At 34.0% G+C, this 25,267-nt stretch overlaps 3 protein-coding genes across 3 annotated transcripts in view; 2 read left to right on the top strand and 1 right to left on the bottom strand.

The window, feature by feature from the left end:
* LOC134282896 (low-density lipoprotein receptor-related protein 6-like) overlaps window positions 1-4,745 on the top strand; it is a 29,333-nt gene extending 24,588 nt beyond the window's left edge. The window contains exon 16 of the mRNA XM_062765310.1: window positions 87-4,745. Within this exon, the coding sequence (XP_062621294.1) occupies window positions 87-1,608 (1,522 nt within the window). The 3' untranslated portion in view covers window positions 1,609-4,745. The remainder of the gene's footprint in view (window positions 1-86) is intronic.
* Window positions 4,746-6,643: 1,898 nt separating this feature from the next.
* On the bottom strand, window positions 6,644-8,571 carry LOC134282847 (U5 small nuclear ribonucleoprotein TSSC4-like). The gene is made up of 2 exons (XM_062765233.1): window positions 8,537-8,571; window positions 6,644-7,651 (listed from the first exon to the last, which is right to left on the bottom strand). Exon 2 carries the CDS (start codon window positions 7,637-7,639, stop codon window positions 6,746-6,748), a length of 894 nt encoding a protein of 297 aa, XP_062621217.1. The 5' UTR covers window positions 7,640-7,651; window positions 8,537-8,571; the 3' UTR covers window positions 6,644-6,745.
* An 853-nt stretch (window positions 8,572-9,424) lies between these two features.
* Window positions 9,425-23,397, top strand: LOC134282895 (actin-like protein 6B). The gene is made up of 14 exons (XM_062765309.1): window positions 9,425-9,551; window positions 9,649-9,725; window positions 10,030-10,186; window positions 10,340-10,440; window positions 10,596-10,693; window positions 16,227-16,321; window positions 16,704-16,810; window positions 17,252-17,338; window positions 18,102-18,163; window positions 18,568-18,682; window positions 18,780-18,863; window positions 19,100-19,195; window positions 22,784-22,870; window positions 23,175-23,397. The coding sequence occupies exons 1-14, from the start codon at window positions 9,527-9,529 to the stop codon at window positions 23,253-23,255; spliced, it is 1,272 nt and encodes a 423-aa protein (XP_062621293.1). The 5' UTR covers window positions 9,425-9,526; the 3' UTR covers window positions 23,256-23,397.
* Window positions 23,398-25,267: the final 1,870 nt, after the last annotated feature.

Here is a 25,267-nt window from a genome sequence, read left to right as displayed (position 1 = left end):
AAACTTAAGAATGATGTGCATGTACTTGTACGTCAGTAATTAATTTGTTTACCAGATAATGTTAAATGACTTTTCCTGTATTTTAGTCATATGTACTGGACAGATATGGGCAGCAATCCCGCTATCATGCGAGCTTCAATGGATGGCACAAACAGTATAATATTATTCAATTCAGAATTGGATCGCCCTGGACCACTAGCTATCGATGTAGAAGGCAATAAGTTATACTGGGCGGATTCACGTCTTAATCGCATTGAATGCTCAGACTTGTCAGGAGGCAATAGGAAGAATTTGGTGGATCAAGATGTGGCCAATCCACGTGGAATGGCCATCTTTGGTAATTTTCTTTACTGGATCGACAAACAACATCATGTTATCAGCAGAGTGCAAAAAGCTACTGGGAAAAATCGATCGTTCATCCAGGGTAGGCTAGATCAACTTAGTGACCTTCTGGTGGCAAGGGGTTTAGTGCCTGAAGACCTCAACCATCCGTGTGCCAAAAGTAAAGGCAACTGTTCACACATCTGCGTGGCAGATAGTGCGGGCAAGGCTAGTTGTTCTTGTCCCTTAGACTTGGTGTTAAAAGCCGATCTGAAGACTTGTTCAGATCCTCCCACTTGTTCACCAGAGCAGTTCACGTGTGTCAGTGGAGAAATCCACTGTATCCCAAAGGTATGGAGGTGTGATGGCACGACGGAATGTTCGGACGGGTCGGACGAACAGAGCTGTCCAGTGTGTCATCCACAAGATGAGTTCAAATGTGACAATGATATCTGCATCAGCATCAAAAAAGTGTGTGATGGAGAGGCCCAGTGTAAGGATCTGACAGACGAATCGAACTGTGATCCAACGAGTCGAGCCCCTCATAACTGTAAAGAGGATGACTGTCCCCCATCAGTGGCCAAGTCATCACCCAGCAAGGAGGTGGCCACATGGACCATCGTCATAGTGGTGGGGCTTATCGCAATCGTGTTAGTGTTTGTGTTTGTGTTCGCATGTCGCCGCAGGACTCCAAGATTAATATACGAAGAGCAGCGCAGCGACATGAGTCAATTAAAACCATTGAACCAAAACCATTCTGTGCACACAGGAGAGACGACTCTTAATACCCTGTCTTCTCATGGGGGGAAGTCCCACGAGACGGGGTTATCCTCAGTGACGATGCCTCTGTATGATAGAAATCATGTGACGGGGGCCTCTTCCAGTAGTAGCACTGTGACTCAATACCCCAAAGAGACCCTCAATCCCCCACCTAGTCCCGTCACTGACCGGTCGGTGTATAAAGGGGGCTACTCGGGGTACTCCTCTAATAGTCCATCGACGGTCCGGTCGTATCGACCGTACAAACTCAGAATACACAACATCCCCCCTCCTCCCACCACACCGTGTAGTACGGACGTTTGTGAGGAAAGTGAACCTTATCCTCCCAAATTATACTACGAACAATCTATATCAGAAATTTACACCTATGACCCCTACCCTCCTTTACCCACCCCCTATTTTTCAGACGATATGAGTTGCCCCCCTTCACCACCATCAACTGAGAGGAGCTTCTTTAATCCATACCCCCCACCCCCTTCACCAGTGGCTGAGAGTTCCGATTGTTAGTGTATATAATTATCATGATTATATATATATATATTCACCTGAATACAAATATTTCTTGTGTCAAATGTGATTTTTTTATGAGTGCTAGTAAATGATGTGTGTGATATGACAAATTTTTATACGTAATTTCTCTTGTTATTGTTTGACAGTATTTATATGCATATGAAAAAAAGAAATCAGCATTGTATGATAAGTTCTTTGTATAACCTCTTGTAGAATCTCTTCCTGCCAACATAGAAAACTTGGGCACTTGTTATTATTGGTGTATCAGTTCATATCCTCATTATTTAGCAGGTTCAAAATGGGCATCTTTCGAATGAGTATTTGGCATTTTGTAGAATTTGTTGTGAAGAAATGTTTTGTATACTTTATAATTTTTGCTGATTTTTATGCAGATTTTCACTCTATGTAAACGTGTTATATGCACTTTTAAAATTTTTGTATACTGTGAGTTGTCCCAATGGAAAATTTCAGTTCAAAATACGAATCAATCTGTACTCAAGAAAATTTATTGGATTTAGTTTTTAGTGCTATGTTGAAAGTTAGTTTTAAAATTTTATGAATTTTTAAGTTTTATGGTAATTTAATCTGTTAGAGCAAAAAGATTAAAAAAAGAAAAACTTTTCAATATGTACAGAAATTCATATTTGACTTTAGGCCCAATGTTTAAAGTATGAGCACATGCATGTTGAAGTACAAAAACGAAAAAATAGAGAAAAAACATACCTTATAGTATAAAAGCATGTACCTCTTGTTCATAAGAGATTTTCTATTGGGACAACCCACTTTGTGTGAACAAGGTTGTATATTTCCCCCACTACTGTTGTATATTTCTGACACTATACTGTTGTGTGGACTTTATTTGATTTCTCTGTGTGAAGAGGTGCTCTGCTGAGTTCAGTTTCGCTCCAGCTGATGATGTGTTCACGGTCATTAAATAATTTCGTTCTACCTCTTGCGGAGCAGTCATCTTGGTCAGTAACCATCTGTTGGTCACTTTGTCCCACTTCTCTCTGAATTTGGCATTATTGATTCATCTGGTTGGTGCTCAATCATGGAATGATAATTTTCTTTTTGTTCATTAGACATTCAATAGAAATGGGCTTGGTATTTTTTTTGTGGATTTGTCTTTCTGCAGTTTTGATGTTAGCTTACCTTTTGATATCATTAGTCCTTTAATGGTTAAAGTGGTAAAGGTATTGTCTTAGTTCAAGGACATGATGGGAAGGGGGGTCAAAGATCAAGGATTCATTTCAGATTAAGGATGTGCTAAAAGGTCAAATACAAGATAAATAATTTTGCAAAATGGTAATGTATACTGTACTTAAAATTAAGATTTTGCTGTGATATCTTATGTAAGCCATGGTGCATTACTTTTCATTTTTATGCGAAATAAGTTATTTTGCACATACATGTATACCTCTTGATCCCTTTTCTTATCATTTGAAACGTTAAGCACAATGAGATACATGTAAATGGGAATTAAACTATACTCTGTTCTGTTTTAGTCTTGTTTCAACAAATCTTTAAATACTGCCAACGTGGGTTAACAAGTGACCAACAGATCGATGTATAAAGTGATTTTGTATTCAGTAAATATTTGGTTGTATCTGTTGAAATTGTATCATGTGAAATGTTTTATGTATATACAATTTTTCTGTGCCATATTTGATGAGTTATCGAACTACACTGAAAATAAAAAATTATTTTGATGAAAAAAGGGTAAATTGAAGCACTTTGTGTGATTGATTTCAGAGAATGAATTTGGTAGAATTTCTGTCACTAAAATTTTTGTTTTAGTCTGTATACTTTGTAAGAGGCAGCAATGCTAGTAAATTTTTAAGATCCGTTGCAAAAAATTTTGTGTAAATCTTTCACACTATGGGCAGTTCAATATTATAATAGAGACTTAATGGAAAAGCACTGCTTTATTGCACACTTTGTGATGTTTTTGTCTTGTGATAAGCTTTCTAGATTTTATTTTGTTGTGTTTGGTTTCCATAGTGCTGCTTGTATATATATTAAATTTTTAGCCAAGGAAATTTTTTTTTTTTCAAATTTTTTTGTTTTTTTAGTTCTGTGTGACAGAGATGGAAATTGTGATATTTCTTTTTCACATTGATGCATGCTGAAATTTTATTTGTGTCTGTTAATTTTATGAGAACATTTAGCCAAATTATGTTAAAATTACCTTATTTTTTTCCTTTTAAAGACGATGTTATTCACATGTTTATATTTTATTGACAAGTAATATAATAATAACTATATACCTAATTATTGATGAATGCTATTTTGGGAATGGCATGTAAATATCACATTGAAAATTTCAACTCTTGTCTTCCAAGGAAGCAAACCTTTTTATGAAACCAGTAAAGCATATTTTTATTTATCTTTCTTTTTTTATGTTTGATATCTTTTATTTTAAATGAAATCTACGTTTGTTTGTTTGTTTCCCCTGTTTCTTTTCCCCAAAATGTTTTAAAAAGAGTGCTTTTTTTACAACGGGTATTTCTCTGTAACATATTTCATAGGTTAGTTCTGTATTTTATACACATTGTTAATGTGACAATATTTTAAAGTATTTTCTAGTTTTGAAGTCATAGATAGAACTTCATGTATTTTGGCCTGGAATTATTGTTAAGATATTATACTTTTGTCCCAGATTTAATGAAAAAGATTTAATTTTAAAAGGGGTCAATGAAACTTTTGGGAGATTTTGCACATTTCTTGGATTCAGTGAAAATTTCTATCCCCCCCAAAACAACCACAGAGATATCTTTGAATGTTTTTGATAGTGTATGGTACATAGCTGACTGCCAAATTGGTTAAATTGCATAGTCTTTACTATCATGTATTATTTAGTTTGTTATATATTAAGATTTAATCTTCTGATTGTAATGTTTAATTATAAACTAAGAATCATTAGTTAATACCTGTATCTGTATACAAAAATGTATGTCCATTTACATTGTATGTCATTGTAAAAACTCATTCTACATGTATATGTCTGTGCCTTAGATGTTGCTATGTATAAAGCTTTCACAGATAACTATTCTCAACTAACTGAAGGCTAGGTAGAAATTTAGCCACATAAAAAATAAAAGTAAAAAACCAATAAAACATAACAAAATATGAAATGTTGTTTGTTTTTAATCAAGGAATTTCAAAGGTAACTGTAGGGTGACGTGTATATGTTGACATTTTTTCTTTTTTTTTACATAATACTAGTATCATATTTGTATAAAAGCATCTATAAGTTGATTAATTCTAGAGCATATCTTTTCTCCACATGGTTCGGTTAGGCTCAAATTTTAAGGAGTGTCAATGGATAAAGGGTCTGCAGTGAGCTTGATCTACTTTTGTTCATCAAAGGTCAAGGTCAAAAATATCTGTGTGAAATCCTCTCCTGGATTATATTATCTTCAGTCTAATTAAAATTAGATGTTGGATCCGCTCACATACTTGCTTCACTAACATCTAACAACATCCCATAGAGGTTCATGTCAGAGGTCAAATTCTATCAACCAATCAAATCATTGCCTGCAAAATCAGCATATATTTGTTGAAGCAAATAAGTCAAGATTTGTTCTGAGTTTGACCTCTGATGTGACCATCTATGGGATGTTAGATGTTAGTGTAGCGAGAATGCGAGCGGATCTAACATCTTATTTTACATAGATTAAAAAAATATTTGCTTGCCTTCTCCCAACTCAGGATAAAAAATTTGGGTAGATAGGTAAGGGGAATTTTTTTCAAAAAATAAAAATACTTGCAAAAGATGATTTTTGGCTAGGTAAACTTGGAATTAATTAAAAATACTTGTGTCCTGAAGATTTAAAAAAGTTTTGTGTAGGTCCATTTTTAGTCAGTGAGGTAGGAGAGGGCAAACATACCCGTTAACTTTTTAAATGTGATTTAATGTAAACCCCTGCATTTGTTAAAGTGGAGTGCAAAATAAAAGATATTCAAGAAAAAAGCAAACAAGGGCAGATGTTTTCAAAAACAAAAATTAGCAGGGACAGGCAGTCTCAGTTGATTTTGAGCCCATTTTGTCTTGTATATCATACATTTTTAGTACGCCTGAGCTGAAGGCTCAAGGTCAAGTAAACTTTTCTGATTAAAGTGTTAAAGGTCTGGGCAATGGACATTGGCCTGGGTAGCTCAGTTTGTAGAGCACCTGACAAGTGATGTAGGAGTCCCAGGTTTGATTCCCATGTCCATCCATGCATTTTCTCCTTTCCTGTGACAAATTTTTCCCATCATCCATGCATCTGTCAGTTCACGCTTCACATTTGCAGAATCACTGTGTAAGTTTCAACCAAACTAGCCACAGTGCCAATCTGATTAAAATCAGATCCTTTGATCTGCTTGCCACACAACCTTGTGCACAGTATAGAGCAATCTATGTGAGCAGAGCAGATTGAAGGTCTGATTTTAATCAAATTGGCCACAATGCATCCTTTGGAGGTTATTCGCTACACCCTCAATTAAGGGGAGACATTTAAAATTAAGGAAAATTTCAATGCCTTTTGAAAATCATTCTTCTGAAAATCCTGGTGAACAGAATACATGCAGTTGAAAATGAAAGCTTCACTACATTGGGTACATTCATTTTTTCTAAAAACATCACCCCTACCCCATTCATTGCTGAAGGTGTAGGGAGGAGTCACAAATGGGGAACAAAGTTTTTACATAGTATATATTAGAAAAATCTTTAAAAATCTTCTCAAAAACAGCAAAGGTATGGTTAGTCATATAGATATGTAAGCATCCTCAGATAGTGTCTCTTTTAAAAAGATGTCCCCCAGGTACAGGGTGGGGCCAAATTAAGTGATCAGTTTTCCATGATGAAAAAAAGGAGGCAACAGTGACTTAGGTAAGCAGTATGGCCAATGTGCCCCTTGTTAAATAAAAGTGCTTTCGTGATCTAGATGAGAAATAGAGAGACAATTCAGACAACTTACTGCAACTTTGTATATTACTCAAAATTTTTATTTATCAATTTCTAACCAACATACCGGGGTATACCATAAACATGATACATATGTTTTTATAATGATGGACAGTCTAAATGAATGCAAATCTAAAACATGATAAAATGATAAAGAAACGTTTGATATGAATTGATGAGTTTAAATCAATCATCATCTGTATCACGACTTCTGATGCTCCTCTTTGACTTTTTATGAGACTTAAATGTCACCTTTTCAACTTCCACTTTCTCAACATCAGCTGCACCAGACACTTCTACACTTTCTTTTTCATACGATAAAGTTATATCTTCTTCATCATCATTTGAATTTGTTTGCTGAAGGGAAACTTTAGAAGAAACTTTTGATGTGTCCTTTTTGCTTTCATTCTTCACTGGTTTCTTAAACATAAAGATTCCCTTCGAACAGGAAGTGTCTTCAGTATTCACTGCCTCTGCTTTCATTTCACCTTCTCTTAATTTTCTTCGCTCTTCCAAGAAAGCGAAAGCTGCCCTTGTATTTGAGGATTCAGACATATCCTCATTTCCAACATCCTCCAGTGAATATTTGGTCCATTTCTCTGGATGAGCTTTATAATCTGGGGTCTTTTGCCTCCTATTTCCCCTGTAGTTATGGTAAGGATGCCCTCTTCTGTGGCTCACAAATTGCCTTGGCTGTAGTTCACGTCGGATGCTGTCAGTTCCTCTCTCATCTCTCCGCCTCTCCGATCTTCTTTCACTGTCACCCCTCCAAGGTGGAGGGTTCCCATCCCTGTCTTCTCTCCTATCAGGGTTCCTTCTCCATGGTCTCCCACCCCTTGTCCCAAGACTTCCTGACTGAGGTACTTTGAAAGCTGGGGTAATTGTCTCTGTGTCAGCATCACTTGGATCTGTTTTGATTCCACCCCTGTCATCATCTGAAGGTCTAGATTTTTCATATTCCTCATGCTTTCTTTCAAGTTTCTCTAGGTTTCCAAAAATGTCTTTGCATTTGTTAGAAAACTGAGAGCTGTTTTCTGATTTAAGCTCAAATAATGTCTCTTTTTTGTCTGTGATAGACATTTTGCTTACAACCTGAAAGAAAAAAAAATCAAGGTATATATCTTTATACACACAAATGTCTGTAAATAACTTAATTGAAGTTGGAAGTCTCAAACATTTTTTCTCAATAGAACCCTCAGAGGTCTCGGTTTTTAATTGAGTTCCAAGAAATCCACTGTTTGACAGTGCATTCACACACATAATTTAAAAAACAATTATTCTATGCTAAAAAAAAAATTAATGTTGTGATGTAAAGATACAGTCAAACCCTGTTATCCTGGACTCGGTGTGACAGTATTGGGACCAAGGAAAACTTTAAGATACAATCCAATCTGAGAATTTGAGATATTGAGGATAAAGTACCCAAATCAAAAGTGATTGGGACTTGAATACATTCACAAATCCAAGATTATAACTGATGTTTGAGATACACAAGTTCACCTGTACAGCAAAACTTGTTTAGTACGAACACAGATATAGCGAATTCAGGATATAGCGAACTTATTTTGGATCCCAAGCTATATAATTTAACATATTCCTAATATGAATATAATGAATTACGGATATAGCGAAGTTATTATTTCATAGGTCCCAGCTTGACTTCGTTATATCCGAGTTTCACTGTGTATAGTTTCACTATCCTCACAGGTGCCTAAGTTTTTATTATACCGGTATATCAATATGTATCACATGCATAAAACATATTTTTATATGTATAGCATACATATTGAAATATAGATTAAAGCCAAGGCAGCAGGCCTGTTATGATCATTGTTTATCCTATTTTAGTACTTGATTTACTGTTGTTGTTTTTTTTTTCTTTTCAATCTGGGTGTCATCATCAAAATATTTATCCTAAGAACTTGTTATTTTAAATTGTATTCATTGTTGTCAGCAATAATTCATATAAATACATACAGTTCTACGTTTGTATTGTTGTCCGGATATCTTGCCAAAATCTATTCAGAATTTATTTTTCAAGAGCTCTTTGTTAACTTGTACATTGTTTTATTCGTAGATGGAGGCTAGTCTCGTTCAACCAGACCCTCGGCTGTCTCCGTAAATCTCCGACCACCCAGAGGGTCTGGTAAAGATACGTGATATCGTTTGTAACGCCAAAACGAGGCTTACCGAAATTCTGGTAAAGTTTTTGATTGGCTGAAAAGAACACACCTACAAGATTTAAACAAATACATGATAAATCAGCAGAAAAATAACTTAAAGATGTGAAAGTTATATGTTTAAAAGTTAAAACCGTTAGAGAGGAATTGTTTACGGTAATGTCCATCAGTTATAGGTAAGTGTGTTTTATTATGTCTTGCAAATATTCCGTACGAAAACAAAAGTGAAAGTAGAGTAGCCCTACCTGCGTAATACACGTTATTTCGATTGATATTGTAATTTCTCGTATGGTATCCCTAATTAAAGACCAGTTTATTAATATAAAGTCACAATCCAGCAGAAGAAACGTCTTTAACGTTTGATTACAAAAAGGATTTTTAAAATGAAAACAAGATAGCGCCCTCTGACGGTTACAAACGCTTACGTGATTCTTTACCAGACTCTCTGCTGGTCGGAGTTCACGGAGACAGCCGAGCGTCTGGTTGAACGAGACTAAGATGGAGGCTTAAATACAAAAATAACCTTTTTAATAAAACAAATGTAATAAAAGTTAAGCATTTAAAAAGTTTTATTGTTATGAAAAATTATAATAATATAAAGAGAGAGAGAGAAAATTAAGGAAAGGGAAAAGAAAAACCTATTATAAAATGAATGCGAACTAATCATTGTACAATCGACCTAAAATCCGTACTTCCGCCGGCTTGTATGCTTTGTTTTCGATAATAATTTAACTAATATTGAAAAACCTACCTAAATTGCAGTGTTTCGAAAAAAAATATAGTGAATATGAGTGGAGGAGTTTACGGTGGAGGTAAGAATCTTTGTGTTGTAAAGATATAAACGCCTGCTGATCCATGCTTTGTGTTCTCGAAATGTTAACTATTTTCTCTCTTGTTGTATTTCCTCAGACGAAGTCGGTGCGCTTGTTTTTGATGTTGGGTCATACTCCTTCAGAGCAGGCTATGCGGGAGAGGATTCTCCAAAGGTGAGGACTGATGTATTGTTGAGAAATTTTACTCTTATGAAGCCTCAAGTAAAGTCAATACTGTAAATGTCAAATTTACTTTTTGCTTTTATTACATGCTACAAAGTGCTTAGAACTTTTAACTATAGCATAGTTTTTCTTTACTTCAACTTTCTTCTACTTTGCATAAGTTGTGAACTTGTAAAGTTCGATTTATTTATCAAATTCTTTACTGTTCAAAGAATAATTTTATGTTGCGTTGATATGCATTGTTTGAATATATCTGGTGTTATATACACTTTGTCCCTTTTATTGATATTGATAGGCAGAGTTACCAACTCATATTGGGGTCATTGATGAAGTTGATACAGCAATGGAAACTGATGATAAAAGCATAGATAAGAAGTACTTTTTGGACACCAATTCCATTAAAGTGCCACGGAAAGGAATGGAGATAACCCCAATCTTGAAGGAAGGAATGAGTAAGAAATGAAGATATGATAATACTATGCTACAGTGCAAATATTTGATCTAAAAATGTAAGAGTACCATTCAGAACAATATCATAATGGATCTCACAAAAGGTTACGAAATTTATATTGGATTTATAACTTAAAGTGTTCAATTCTTTGTAGTTGATAACTGGGAGGTTTTTGAGAAAGTTCTTGATCACACATACAGCAGGCATATCAAGTCCGAGTCACAATTCCATCCAGTCATGATGTCAGAGCCTGCAGTAAGTACATATTTTCATCTCCACAGATTTTAACAGAAGTTAGCAGTTTGTTACTTTTTTAAAACCAGAGTATAGCAGCAGATCTGTAGAAAAGATAAAGAACTTGATGGATCTGGCAAAACATGTGTAAAACAATTTTTTTCTTTGTTTTTTAGTGGAACACCAAAGCAAAGAGAGAAAAGATAACAGAAATCATGTTCGAGAAATACAATGTTCCAGCTTTCTTCTTATGTAAAAATGCTGTTCTTTCTGCGTATCCTTTTAAACAGCTATAAGGCACATTACAAGTAACTACAAGTACATTTATTATACATTAAAAACAACTGTTCCAAGAAACATTTTCAAAAGGCTGAGTCAAAGTTTACAGATGAAACAGATGAATGACAAAATTCAGTGTTCATGTTCAATGTCCCATTTTAGTAAATTGAGTACTACCAGTAATAATGAAAACTGTAATTTTTTTTAAAATCAAAGGCCAACATTAAATGATTAAAAACACGTAGGACCAAATAATTTTTTATCCAGGAAGATGTATTAAAATGTACAGTAGTATAGCCATCTTGAATCATCTAGTATATAACAAAAGATGTCAGTTTCACACAAATGGATAGGCAGAGAAGCGGACAAAAGACAGGTGTTGAAAGAAAGGGTCTTAAATGGTACATTTTTGGCAGATTATAGTTTCTACATGTATTAAATGATTAAAACATTAAAGTAAAGAGATGAGAGTGTAAAAGCAGAAGTAGAAGAACAGTGCCAGGCATTAAAAGTCGAGTTTCAAAAGAAAAAAGATAAGGCAGCGGGAGATATTGAAAAACTTGAATCAAGGGCAGAAGTACTAGCCGAGAAATTAGCGGAGAGCAATAAAGAAATCAGAGAATTAAAACAGAGGGTGCAGATAAATGAAAAAATTGCGGGTGAAGCTTTATCTCTGAGTAATAAAAATGAACAATACTCACGAAAATATAATTTTAAGATCATGGGAGTTATGGAGATGGAGAAAGAAAACACACAGAGGGTTGTAAAAGAGTTAATTCAGGAGAACGCAGGTGTACAACTCCAAGATCGCGAAATAATAGCAGCGCATCGTATTCCAGGAGAGAAAGGAAAGCCAAGGCCCATTATTGTTAAAGTGATCAACTCAGATGCCAAGGCCAGAGTCATGAGGAAGCGTTCAGATATAAAGAAGCTAGGAAACGGTTTGAAATTGGTGGACGATGTGACTAAAGCAAACGGGGAACTTATCAGTAAACTTCTAAGTCGAGAAGACATCGAATCTGCATGGTACTTTAACGGTTCCATTTATGCAAAAATCGAGGGAAGCGAAAAAAGAACGAAATTTGACATAGCAGATGATCTAGACGACAAGATCAACAAAATTAGTAAGTGACTTTCTTTTCGGGAAAAAATGTTCCGCCATCGTTTACTTCGTTAATAACTGTCACACCATAAACTTCCGGTTTGAGTCTGCTAGTTTGGATCCACGGCTGACTTTAGTGTCAATTTAAAGTCTATTTTTCAGATTTTACGTTTTTTTTTGTCTTTTTTGTTTTTTCTTTTCCTATTCATTTATTTTTTGTCTTTTCTTTTTTTTCATTTGTTTACCTTTTCATTTCTGTACTATGTTTTTCAGTGAGATTGTTCGTATGAAAGGCCAGTATGAATGTGATGTACTTAGCATTATTTTTACACCGATATGGGTTCGATAAAAATAGCAACAGTCAATTGTCAAGGGTTAAATACACAATCAAAAAGAAAAGATGTACTAAACTTTTATAAAACAAAAGATTATTCTATAGTTTGTTTTCAGGATACCCATTTTACAACTGATTTAGAATCATGTGTAGAGACTCAGTGGGGTTATAAATGTGTGTTTAATTCATATTTGTCAAACTCTAGAGGGGTAGCCATTTTTTTCAATAATAATTTTGAACTAAAGCTCCACAGGGAGAAAAAAGATAATGAGGGTAATATTTTAGCACTTGACGTCAGTGTTGATGAAAACAGAATTACTATTATTAATATTTATGGGCCAAATTACGATAGCCCTGAATTTTATGAAAAAGTTAGGGACTATTTCTTAGAATTTGATAATGATTATTTTATCCTGTGCGGAGATTTTAATCTGGCATTGAATCCCAACATAGACACATTTAATTAACCCCAAAGCCAGAGATAAACTTATTGAAATAATGAATGATTTAAATTTAGTTGACTATTATAGAATACTTAACCCAGATAAAAAAGTCTATACATGGAGAAGAAAAAATCCAGTTAAACAGGGTCGTCTTGACTACATCCTTATATCAGAAAACCTATCTAATATTGTTGAACATTTTGATATAAAACCTGGGTATAGATCTGATCATTCTTCAGTTACAATTGAGTTAAAGTTTAATTTATTTGAACGAGGACGTGGACTATGGAAATTTAACAATAATCTATTACATGATAAAGAGTATGTTGAAAAGGTGAAACAAAAAATACAATTAGTTAAAAACCAGTATTCTCAAGACCTAAATGGAGTAGAAGTAGAGATTTCAGTTGATGACTCTGTATTTTTTGACTTACTACTAATGGAAATCAGGGGGTTAACTATATCATATTCAACTTTCAAAAAAAGAGAAAAAGATAAATTAGAAAAATCATTAATTAAGGAAATAGAGTATTTGGAAAACAAAAATGCAATTCCTGACTTCTCTTTACTGGAAGAAAAAAAATCTGCTCTTGAAAATTTAAGAAAAGAAAAACTAAAAGGTAATATGATCAGATCTAGAGCCAAGTGGGTGGAAGAAGGGGAAAAGCCAACAAAATATTTCTGTCATCTTGAGTCGAGAAATTTCCTGAACAAAACAATAAAAAAGGTAGAAACTCTAGACAAAGGTATTATATACAAACAATCTGATATTCTAAACGAAGTCAAAGATTATTATGAAACTTTATATAAAAACGCAGATTCTGAATTGTTAGATGTAGATCTCTCTAATACCATTCAATACCATGATGTTCCAAAGTTAGACATAGAAACAACATCAATCTTAGATAAAGATATAGAAGAAGAGGAGGTTTTTCTGGTACTGAAAAATATGAATAATAATAAATCACCTGGAAGTGATGGATTTACAACTGAATTCTTTAAGTTTTTCTGGAATGATCTTAAAATGTTTATCTTAAAAGCAATCAATCAAATATTTCTTCAGAAACAGCTTCCAATATCCCAGAGACTTGGTATAATATCTTGTTTGCCAAAAGGAGACAAGCCAAGACATCTCTTAAAAAACTGGAGACCAATAACTCTTTTAAACGTATTCTATAAGTTAATATCTGGTTGTATTAGTTATAGAATCAAATCTACACTCGATCTTCTAATTTCAGAAACACAAACAGGATTTATGAAAGGGAGATATATTGGGGAAAACACGCGATTTATTTATGATCTTATGTCTTATACTGAAATTAATAATATACCTGGATTGTTGGTTCTCATTGACTTTGAGAAGGCCTTTGATTCCATTTCCTGGTCTTTTGTTTACAAGGTTTTACACTTTTTTGGTTTTGGTAAAAATATAATTAAATGGGTAAAAATTTTAAACACAAATTTTGAAGCTTCTATACTCCAAAGCGGTTTTCTTTCTAAGCAATTTCCAGTCCAGCGTGGATGTCGCCAGGGAGACCCTGTTTCTCCATACATTTTTCTTCTCTGTGCAGAAATTTTAGCCATTCTTATTAAACAAAACCATGATATAAAGGGTATTGTTGTAAATGATAAGGAACATAAATTATCTCAATTTGCTGATGACACTTCTCTTGCCCTTGATGGTTCTGCGGGTTCTCTGTATGCTGCACTTGATACATTGGAATTATATGCAAAAATTTCAGGTTTGAAAATAAACAGTACAAAAACTAAAATTATTTGGATAGGCTCAAAAAAATTTTCTGCTGAGGTTTTCCACCATTCAAGATGGAAGCTAGATTGGGGGGCAACAAATTTCTCCTTGTTAGGAATAAATTTCTCTGTCGACCTAGAAAAAATTGTTGATATAAATTTCAAAGTTCAATTGCCAAAAATCACTTCAATGATTCAGCAATGGAAAAGACGTATTCTAACTCCCATTGGACGGGTAACGGTTGTAAAAACTTTAATTGTACCAAAATTAAACCATCTATTTATTTCATTACCAAATCCAAATGAAGAAATCTTAGACAATTTAACACAGCAGTTGTTTAGATTTGTATGGGGGTCAAAAAGTGATAAAATAAAACGTGTTGTTGCTACACAGCACCAGACATTGGGTGGCCTTAACATGGTACATCTTAAAAATTTTATACTTTCTCTAAAATGTTCATGGATTCAAAGAATTATTAAAGGAAGTCATTCATGGTTGAGTATTTTTGAAATAGTTTATGGACAAGATGTTGTGGAAAAGATTTTGAATATGGGTGATGATTTTGTGTTGAAAATGTTGAAATGTACAAAAAACAAATTTTGGAATGATGTCTTAGAGTCTTGGTTATCCATCATCACTGATAATTGTTTTGACAAGCCAAATCTTACACAGTCTGAAATTTTATCAACCCCAGTTTGGCTAAACTCTTGTATCAAAGTGAATAAAAAGAGTATTTTTTATAAAGAATGGTACAAAAATGATGTAAAAATTATTGATGATTTTTTAGATGTCAATGGGTCATTTTTATCTAGAGAAAATTTTGTGGAGAAATATAGCATTCATCATGTATGTTTTATGCAGTATAACAGCATTATAAGTGCTATTTCAAAGTTTTTAAAAGATACAAAATTCTCTAGGGTAGGCTTCTCAAAGCTACAGCGTCCATTTTTGCCATTGTTATACAAAAGATTAATATTGATTGATAAATGTTCAAAAGATATTTATAAAAGTATTAACACAAAGAATGTAAAGCCAACTGGTTTTTCAAAATGGAATTCAGAAATGCTTCTAAAAGGATTTCAAGAAATGGAGTTGAGAGATGTTTTTAATGTGTGCTTTAAGGTGTCCTCAAATTCAGCTATCCAGTGGTTACAATTTAGAATCTTGCATAGAATACTACCTGTAAATTATTACCTTAAAAAAATTAAAATAAAAGAAAATGATATTTGTACATTCTGTAACAATGAATGTGAAACCATATTGCACAGTCTGTTTATATGTAAAGATGTAATGCATATTTGGAATGATCTTAGTCTACATATTTACAATTATACATCAAAACGTGTAGGTTTTAATATTCAAAATGTAATCTTTGGAGAGTTACCTTTGTCAAATTCAAACTATGTCATAAATTTTGTAATTTTATATGCTAAACAGTACATTTTTCACTGCTTAAAAAATGCAAAGAAGCCTAATTTAAATGGGCTGATTGCCCATTTAAAAATGTATTATAAGGTTGACCAAAGTACATATCTGTTAAAAATCTAACTGTAGAAAATTTTGAGTCTGCATGGTCACATTGGAAAATTATGTTGGAAATGTAATCCTCTGAAAAAAACAAAAACATATTTAGATCAAATGTAGCATACTTTTTTTCCCCCCCTTTTTTATCCATATAAAGTGTGTAAAAATTTTCAAAAATTGATGTACTACTGGTGTGAGTGAAGTGCGAAAGTGGGTGGATGTGAAAAATTTTCTGTGCAATTTTGATAAATGTACTTGATGTTTAAATTGAAAGCATGGAAATAAAGCATTAAAAAAAAAAAAATGAAAAAAAAAAAAAAAAAAAAAAAACACATTAAAGTAAAATTTTGAAATATTCCTTAATACTTGTAAAAGCTTTGCCAATGGCCGGTCTACAGGTTTAGTGTTAGACTCTGGCGCCACCCACACAACAGCTGTACCTGTGTATGATGGATATGTTATACAGCAAGGTATTTCATCTTCTTTGCTATCTAACTATATCAACTTTAACAAATTACCTGTATATGCTGGTATTAGTGTGTTTTGAATGGTGTAGAGCATGGTTTAATTGCATCATCTATTACTTTTACAGTACCATTTCAAAGCTTCTTGTTGTATTAAAAAATATTACTCTAGTCTTAAAAGGTTTATGTCCTTTTTTTAAGGTGAAAGGAAAATATTTTGGTTATTCAATATATTTATGTCATAAGTCTTAAGCAATTGCAAAAGACTTCATAAAAAATTCCTCAAAGCATTTTTTGAGAAAATCAAATTCACATAACTCTTTCACCATTAAGGCAATATATCCTGAATAAAAAAAGTATAATGATAAATACTGTATTCCCTATTTAGCCATAGTGAAGTCACCATTAGCAGGGGATTTTATCACAATGGAGTGTAGAAAATTAATGGAAGAACAGAAGATAGAAGTTATACCACCATATATGATAAAAAGCAAGGTATGATAAAGGGCTGTTAATCTGCAATTATCAAATGATTTAGGTCAAGATAGATAAATAGTGTGTTTCCTATTCCAACTTGAGAAAAAATAGGGTAGGTGGGTAAGGAAAATTTATTATATTTTAACATTTTACTGGCAGGCACGCTGCTATTTTCCCGAAGGGAAATTGCTGTCAAAATATTTCTGATTAATGTGCATATCAATTGCATTTTCTCAAACACAGAAGTGATCATGATTGGGATTTCTAATTGTAAAATTGGAATGGTTTACTCCTGGAAAGATATTGAGAGAAGAAAATTTCAGGGTCAGCTCCTATAGTTTAGGGTTGGTCGGGGAACCGGAAACAAACTATTCATATAGGCCTTATCAAAATTTAAAAAGATAAGAAATGATTTTTTTCCAGTCTAAATTTATTGTTTGCACAATTTATTCACCACAGGAAGCTGTAAATTTCATGGATCCTCCTAAATGGACAAAGAAAGACATCCCAGAAGTTACAAAATCTTTTCACAATTACATGGTCAAGGTAATATTTATATGAGCCAAATGCTAGTTGTAGTTCTATTACTCAATTTTACTCTATATAAAGCCTTAAAAGTTAATTGTTTTTCTTACAGATTTTTTTTCAGTCAGCCAAAAAAACTCCTAATCCTTTCAACTTTGGAAGTTACTCATTTTTGTTAATTTCTCAGTCATACAATTAAAGACATAGTATTTAAACTATGCGAAGTATGGTATCATTTTGAAGTTTTGTTACTTCAGGCGTAAAGAAAACTAGAGGTACTGTGAGCAATGAGCTCACAAAATTATACCCCCCGCCTCCCATATGTATAAAATGGCAGTGTCCTTGTTTTGCTGTGGGAAACCCAAAATATGTGTCGGATCAAAAAGTAAAATAGGAGGTGCACAATGGCAATGTGTAATAAAGATTCTGTGAAAGTTTCATCAAATTTCATTCAGTGGTTTGAGAGGAGTTGCAGATAAGAGATGGGTACCACAAAGCGTAACAGACAGACAGACGGACGAATGGACATACAGACAGCTAGACGGACGTACATACCGATTACTATATACCCTCCTGCTTTTCAAGCGGGGGAGGTATAATAATTATTTAAATGTACCTTTGTTTGATTTTACAAAAATAATTTATTTTTACTACCTATTGTTTCCACTAGTATATGAAAAAATTATTTTATTTTAGTATAGAATGTTTTGTAAAACATACCCTTAAAATTCAAGCTATTCCTGTCAATATTTTTTTTTCCATTAATTTCCGTGTATAATTGTAGGATGTTTTACAAGACTTTGCTGCCTCAGTTCTACAAGTTATAGATCAACCATATGATCAGGCGTGAGTGTTTCACTTTCTTATCTTACCTGGAGCTATGGAATGCTCATCTGTACTAGGAACAATTTTGTATTAAGCTAGGAGATATATTTAACCTTTTTGATAAATTTATGGTATTTAATATTAAAGGTTATCATTAAATGATTTTCTCAATGTTTTTAATATACAGCCTTCAGATATCCAGACGCCAGATATCCGGATGCTTCAGTATCCGGACGATTTTCATCAGAACGGAATTTTTAAATGTTATTTTGTCTTGTTTAACTGGTAATTCAGGTATCCGGACATTTCACATATCCGGACAAATTGACTGGGAACCAAAGCGTCCGGATAAATGAGGCTCCACTGTAGATTCACTTGATATTTCTGTAGATGTACATTTTATTTTTCTAATTTCCTTTGAACAGCCAGGCTGAGAGTATGCCCACAGTGCATTATGAGTTCCCGAATGGCTACAACAAAGATTTTGGTGCTGAGAGATTCAAAACATGTGAAGGGTTGTTTGATCCATCTATTATAAAGGTAAAAGTGGGACCTAGAACCAATTAAAAATATTCTTTATAACTGAGTTGCTGAAATCTTTGTTTCCTCTTAACCAATGTTGTGATTTGTTTTGTAGGATCTTCCTAGTGGAAACTCCATGTTGAGTGTCGGCCACACAGTCACAACCAGTGTGGGGATGTGTGATATAGACATTCGACCTGTAAGAGATTTCAGTTTGCAAATCCACAAAATTTTTGTTAGCCTTTTCAGTTTGTGTACTATGATGTATGAAAAACTAAATTATCCACTGAAATTTATAATAAAAAAAGAGATGAAATCTAATAATGTAAATGTTAAAGATAAGAAATTAAATTCCAGTTGTAGGAAACACAGTCCTAGATATATTACTTTGCAAGTTGTTTCTTGTAAATTATTTCAGTCCTTTGATTTTTACAGAGTTTGTACAACAGTGTTATTGTGGTGGGAGGTAACTCTTTGATGCAGGGATTTACAGACAGACTAAACAGAGATCTGAGTGCAAAAACACCACCCGTAAGTTATCTACCTTCGTTTCAGAAATTCTTAGTTTGCACTACATGTAATGATGTCAAGTTATTAGGAGTTACGTATGCAAATGTTTAAATTCATGCATATGCACTGCCGCTGGCGGATTTTAAGGAGGGGTACAATTTTGAAATACATATATAAAAGTGATTTTTTTTGGTCTGGGGGCATGAGGGATAGGTCCAAAACAATCAAAATTATTGCAGTCGTCAAGAATTTTATTTTCTTGTAGACATCAAGTTGTCAAACTGTTATCATTTTGTTAATTCGTATCAAATGGTGAAACCGACTAAAATTGTGAACTTCATAATCCTGGGTCAAGGGTTCTAGTTTTAGGAAAGGGGTTCTGTTTATCCTGCAGTGAAAATGCATCAAAATCTTCTCTAGTCCTGTCCCTGGATGTTTAACATACAAACGAAGTGCATGGATATGATGAGCAAAGAGGTTCCATTCAATATTATGAGATTCATGGCATAGATGGGTTGATCTGAACATATTTTATTATGCAAATACATAAATGGATTGGGCAGCAGGCATAGCCTATATAAGCCCTCTCCATAAATGGGGGCATAGATGGGTTCCATTGATTATGTAGTGAAATTGCATAAATTCCTCAAAAATCTTCTTCTTTCCTTATGGATGTTCAGCAGATATTAACTAAGTGCATGATTATAATAATGAAAAAAGGTACCTCTTTCAGAACTATAAACCTCATGACCCATGAGTAAGGCATTCTTGGGGGGGGTGTGTTAGAACTGGCTCTATTGATCATGTACTTGTAGTTAAATTTAACACTTTTCCTATAGATCAGGATTTGGGTTGGAGATTTATTGATCATTGGTTGATATTGATTTATTAATTTCAATCTTGATTATCGATATATTGAAAATGCATTTAATCTCTGAAAATGCTCTTTCTTCTTTAGATAAAACAGTGTATTTCTCTATATACGATAACATCATTTTAATGTATTTACATGTATATGAAACTACATGTTGTATTATTTATTTATTCACCAATCAAGGGCCCTATGGGGGCATATACAATTAAGAAACAAACAATATAATCATGATTATAACAATGCAAAATTGACATGATCCTCACTTGTAAAAGTTCTCAGATTTGAAGTACTGATATACAGGATAGTTCACAATGAAATATAAGCATTACATATAATATAATAATAATAATACAATATGAAGAAAGAAAAAATAATAATAAAATACCAAGCTCCTTTATACTGCAATGACCAGGCGGATAATAGCAAACAAGTACATGTAATCATATTATTATTAAATAAAAAAAGTATATATATTTTGTTGGCCTGGTAGCATAAGATACCAAGGGACGATGCCTATTGAGCAGTCTGAAAAACCAGGTTGTATGAAGGTTGTGCATAAAAATTGTGGAACACCTTTTAATTAAAATTTATACTCGCACTAGGATTAATGCTGAAATTTTTAGGAAATGTTCATCATATATGAGTACATATGAATTTGAATAAATGTAGACAATGTCAAAAATAAAGATTTTGCTATACACTGTATTTAAATGTGCACAGGATGGGTCGCTTGGCACAGCACGAAACATCTAGGTTTCATAACATGGCAACATTTGATGACATTATGGCGCACCAAAGAGCAGTTCAATTTTAATATGTTTAGTAATGACATTTGAAATTCCTTACAGCCTAAATGTCAGATAACAGAAGATAATTTTTTTTTTTTTTAAACCAAGTCTTTAGTATACAAGTGGAATTGGTGCTTTTGCATGGAGCCCGCGTGTAAAACAACAAGCAATAGGGAAAGATTGATGACATTGAAAAGATTTGGCTGTCTAGTTAATTAGTAGTTGGATGTAGTGAGAGTACTGTCCAAAAATTTAGTAAAACAAATCTTCGGAAACTCCCTTATGTGTGCGTCGTTTGGTATAGTTGGAGATATACAGGGCAAGTCGAATGTGTGCTTCAGATAAGGGGGTGGGGGGGGGGGGGTATCGGGTTTTTTTCCAAAGATAAAGACATTTCTTTCGACATTTTGACGTTATTTATTATTCGTGAATCATAAGGCGATACCACAGTAACACATAACCTAGAATCCCATATTTTTTGAATTGAGCGTACCTTATATTCATTTATATAAATTGATTATGTATTAATTTTCTAATAATTATAAATTTTCTATGAAAAAGTTGTTACCAAACACTAACTGAAAATGTAAGAACGACCCGTGTGTGTACTAATTTCAAGTATTGTATAAACCATCAGAAACACTGCTCTCTTCTTGCTAAGCTGCTGCAGTCCTCAGTAGAAAGGTAATGAGTTATAAGTAGAAATCTTAATTAATTAAGTGTTCCAAATTGAAGGAGAAGGGGGGGGGGGATATAAGCCACGGTATAAGTGAAAGTTACATGATGATGTAGCAATATCCAAGGTACTAGTATTTCATCGTTATCTTTATTTAATTGATACCATATCACTGCTGGAGAAAAATGTCGGAAAACGCGACGTCAAAATGTTATCGTAACGTGTACTAAGCATTTAGGCAGGTGATAAAATCTTGCACTCTGATGTTCGCATGCATTAAAGTTTCGGAGAAAAGATGTAGATCGTGGCAAAAGTTGTTGCACTACGAGTTAAAGAAGTGATTAAACAATCATTATGCAACGCCTAATTAAAGCCTCATTAGCAGATAAACCTTAATTTTTGTAGAGTTTGACACTTTTACGTAATAGACGGTTATCAGAGCCGAATCGTCATACTTTGTTTACCTTATCGACAGGATTCGTGTAGATTTTAGTTTTTTGGTGAATTTCGAACAATCTTTGATGATTATTTCCCTTCCCGTGTCATGTCGAATCCGCCTAAGAAAACATGACATTTCTCTTTGAACATTGTCTTTTCGAGTGCAAGAACTAGTTTCAGGAGGAAAAGTCAGATTTGGTGCGTAATTCATTGACGTATTATGTGTTCCGTGGCTTTTGGTGGGGTTAATCGGGGGCGGGGTGCTAAGGGAATTCGGTTTAATTTGACAAAAAATGACGCTGCAGCACAATCTAGCGTTCAAAGCTGAATTTCATCAGACGACATTTATGGGAGAATAGTCTTTGTTTTATTGGACCGTTTGAGTCGTTCGTCTGCTCTTTTGAAATCTGATGTGGGTCAGGGATTGTAAATTACTTGAAATTTGGTTGATTGCTTGACGTCAAAATATTATGCTCACTGAAACAAAAACGCTGATTTGAGATTAAACTGTATTTTTTGCTGTTATTTTGTTCCAACTCTTGAGTTCAGATTGGATCGGGTCGTTTAGGTAGATTGGTAAAACCCGCCGACCAAAGCTTTAACTGAAAAAATTGTAGCATTGACTATTTTCCTTTTGAAAAGGAACCCCCCCTTTCCATGTATTAATGACATCACCTTGATTTTTTTTTTACCCTATTCTACCATTATTTGCTATCACTGCATTTTATCTCAAAATGAAGTGCATCTGCATAGTGTGAACAGCGCCTGTTCAGTTTCATTGAAACCTAAGACCCCAAACCCCATGTGTTTGAGTCTGCTTTATTTCTTTTCAGAGTATGAGGTTAAAGATTATATCCGCCACCGGAAGTGCAGAGCGAAGGTTCAGCAGTTGGATTGGCGGATCTATACTCGCCTCTCTGGTAAGTGTCATAGATTCCTTCACCCATGAGGTCGAGGTTCTCGTTAATTGGAAACAGTATTGTTGCTGGAATAGCACAGTTAATTGTTAATTTTGAAGCCAAACAAGGGTATGATCTACGAGTTAACGTAGCGTCTTGAATCAAATCATCGTCGCATACCACGGCCAAAATGTACGATCCTCTCCCATTCTGGTAGCTTGAGACGATGGAATCAAATATTACGTTGAAAAATCTCTTGATATATCAAGTTTATCGCCCATATCATTATTAAGAAAAGTTGACCATTAAGATTTTTTTATTTCAGGGTTCTTTCCAGCAAATGTGGATCTCAAAACAAGAATATGACGAAGGTGGAAGAGGTTGTGTGGAGAGAAAATGTCCTTAAAATGACGTCATCAATGACTTCATTAAATGACTGCACAAAGAAAAGTGTTCAACTCATATGTATATATTCATTTTCGTCTTCATCGCGCATTTTGTACATTACTTGCTTTAAATGTATCTCATTTGTAATAAAAGGGAAATCTGTCATGTTTTTGCCTACGCCGCATATTTATGAACTTATTTTAAAATGTATATAATGTACGATGTTGTGTATTCTATTTTTTCAGATCGTATTATACATAGTTTTATTACGAGAAAAGAACTCACTACAAGCTTATTCAGAGAATCTTTGTCCCCCGCTAAAGTTTGCTTGTTGTTTCACTTCCCTCTCAGAATTTTAAACTCGTATGAAGACGCCATCACTTGCCGGTGGAGACCTATACTCGGCACCTAGGGCCATTAAGCAGTAAGGTATCTTTTTCGTGCCAGCATCTACTGCAACACGGGACCTCGGTTTATACGGTCTCATCCAAAGGACTTGTCCCCGTCCAGCAATGGGATTCGAACCCTCCACGTAAGGATCAACTCTTCTAGAGCAGGCGCTCTACCACTGCGCCTGACCGGCAAAAGAAGAGCGTCCGTGGAGCTGTTGGGTGTCGGGGCACTTTAAGAGGCCTGGACGGTACCATAGGGAGTTATGGTATATTTATTGCAAAAGCTTCTTGACATACTAATATCGCCCGGAAATAGGAAGGCTTACAGACAAAAAATATGAATCTATGATCTTGACCTTTGACGTCAAATTAATAGGGGTCTTCCTTAGGCCATAGGGAGTTTCATTGCAAACGCTCAAAGGCTTCTCGAGATATCGCGCGGTAACAAAAATAATAAAACAGACGGAATTAATTACCTTTGATTTTTTGACCTCAATATCAATAGGGGTCTTCTTAAGGCCGTAGGGAGATGTTATGTAAAATTTCATTGCAAAAGCTGAAACGAAACATGAAAGGCGAATCTCCAAACAGTCAATAATTATGATCAAGTTTTAAGTTGTTTTTTTTTTTTTTGACTAACAGACAGACAGACAGACAGTTAAAACGATGCGCCATCAAATCTTCGATAACTAGGGCATGAAAATCGCGTGCACTTTTCTATAAGCCTGTCTATCGAGACGTTCAGATGAACATGTACCAGACAGTGTTAAATAAATAGAGCAAGAGCCGTACATTTTAGTTTCTATACAAGAATACATATGTGCATCTTTAATTTGTAAATTTCACACGACTTGGAAAATTACGAATCCAGCAAAACATGTCAATTGTGCCAATTTCTAATGAAATATCTGTTTTATGTCAATGTCACTACAATGAATAGGTAGTGTCAGAAGAAAAAATATATATTGTGTTTGAAAATATCGATTCAAGTAATCAGGAAGTTTAATTAAAAAAAACAAGATGTGTTTGTGAAAAACTGATGCCCCAATGGCAAAGGCTGAAGTAACTGCAAAACTAGCTCTCCAAAAAAAAAAAAATTACAGACTGGAGAGCTACAGTGCCACCCCTTGTAAAAACTGTATATTTATTGTACACAAAAAGTTGCGCTTAGTTCTGGATTAATTCTTCCAATTTTACACTTCAATTGCAAAAAAAAAAAAAAAATAGATTACAAAAAATCCTTACTACCGGTATTAGTATCAAGTACTCTCGTAGTTGACATCTGCAAGAAGCGCGTTGGAATGAATTATTTTGCAAATCAAAATGGCAGTATAAATAGACGAAATTTTCGATAATGTCAGTTTCAGGGCAAGGAGGGCTATTAACAACAATTATAAGGAATGTTTTATTGTGGAAACAGTGAAAGAATATGTTTAGAACATAACGTACTCATTCAGCCAATCAAATGCTTCCATTTCTCGCGAAGAATTGATTCTTCGAATTCATGGTGAAGAATTCTATTTCTAAAATATTCAACGGTGTCTGATTGGTTCCCTTGAGAGTTATAAGGGGGTGTCTTCACTGGTTTTTGTTCAGCAAACAAAAAAGAAACTTCAATACCCACGTGCTGTTTACAATG

Source organism: Saccostrea cucullata, unplaced genomic scaffold (assembly GCF_032062105.1).
Source record: "Saccostrea cucullata isolate Sc308-1 unplaced genomic scaffold, CSIRO_AGI_Scuc_v1 ctg406, whole genome shotgun sequence".
NCBI classification, from domain to species: domain Eukaryota; kingdom Metazoa; phylum Mollusca; class Bivalvia; order Ostreida; family Ostreidae; genus Saccostrea; species Saccostrea cuccullata.
This window is presented reverse-complemented; position numbering and strand designations above follow the sequence as displayed.

Coding starts and splice junctions, on each gene's coding strand:
- LOC134282895 (XM_062765309.1), top strand. CDS start 9,527: ATGAGTGGAGGAGTTTACGGTGGAG. Junction 10,694..16,226: donor AAAAATGCTGTTCTTTCTGC/GTATCCTTTTAA, acceptor TACTTGTAAAAG/CTTTGCCAATGGCCGGTCTA. Junction 18,683..18,779: donor TTGATCCATCTATTATAAAG/GTAAAAGTGGGA, acceptor TTTGTTTTGTAG/GATCTTCCTAGTGGAAACTC.
- LOC134282847 (XM_062765233.1), bottom strand. CDS start 7,639: ATGTCTATCACAGACAAAAAAGAGACATTATTTGAGCTTAAATCAGAA.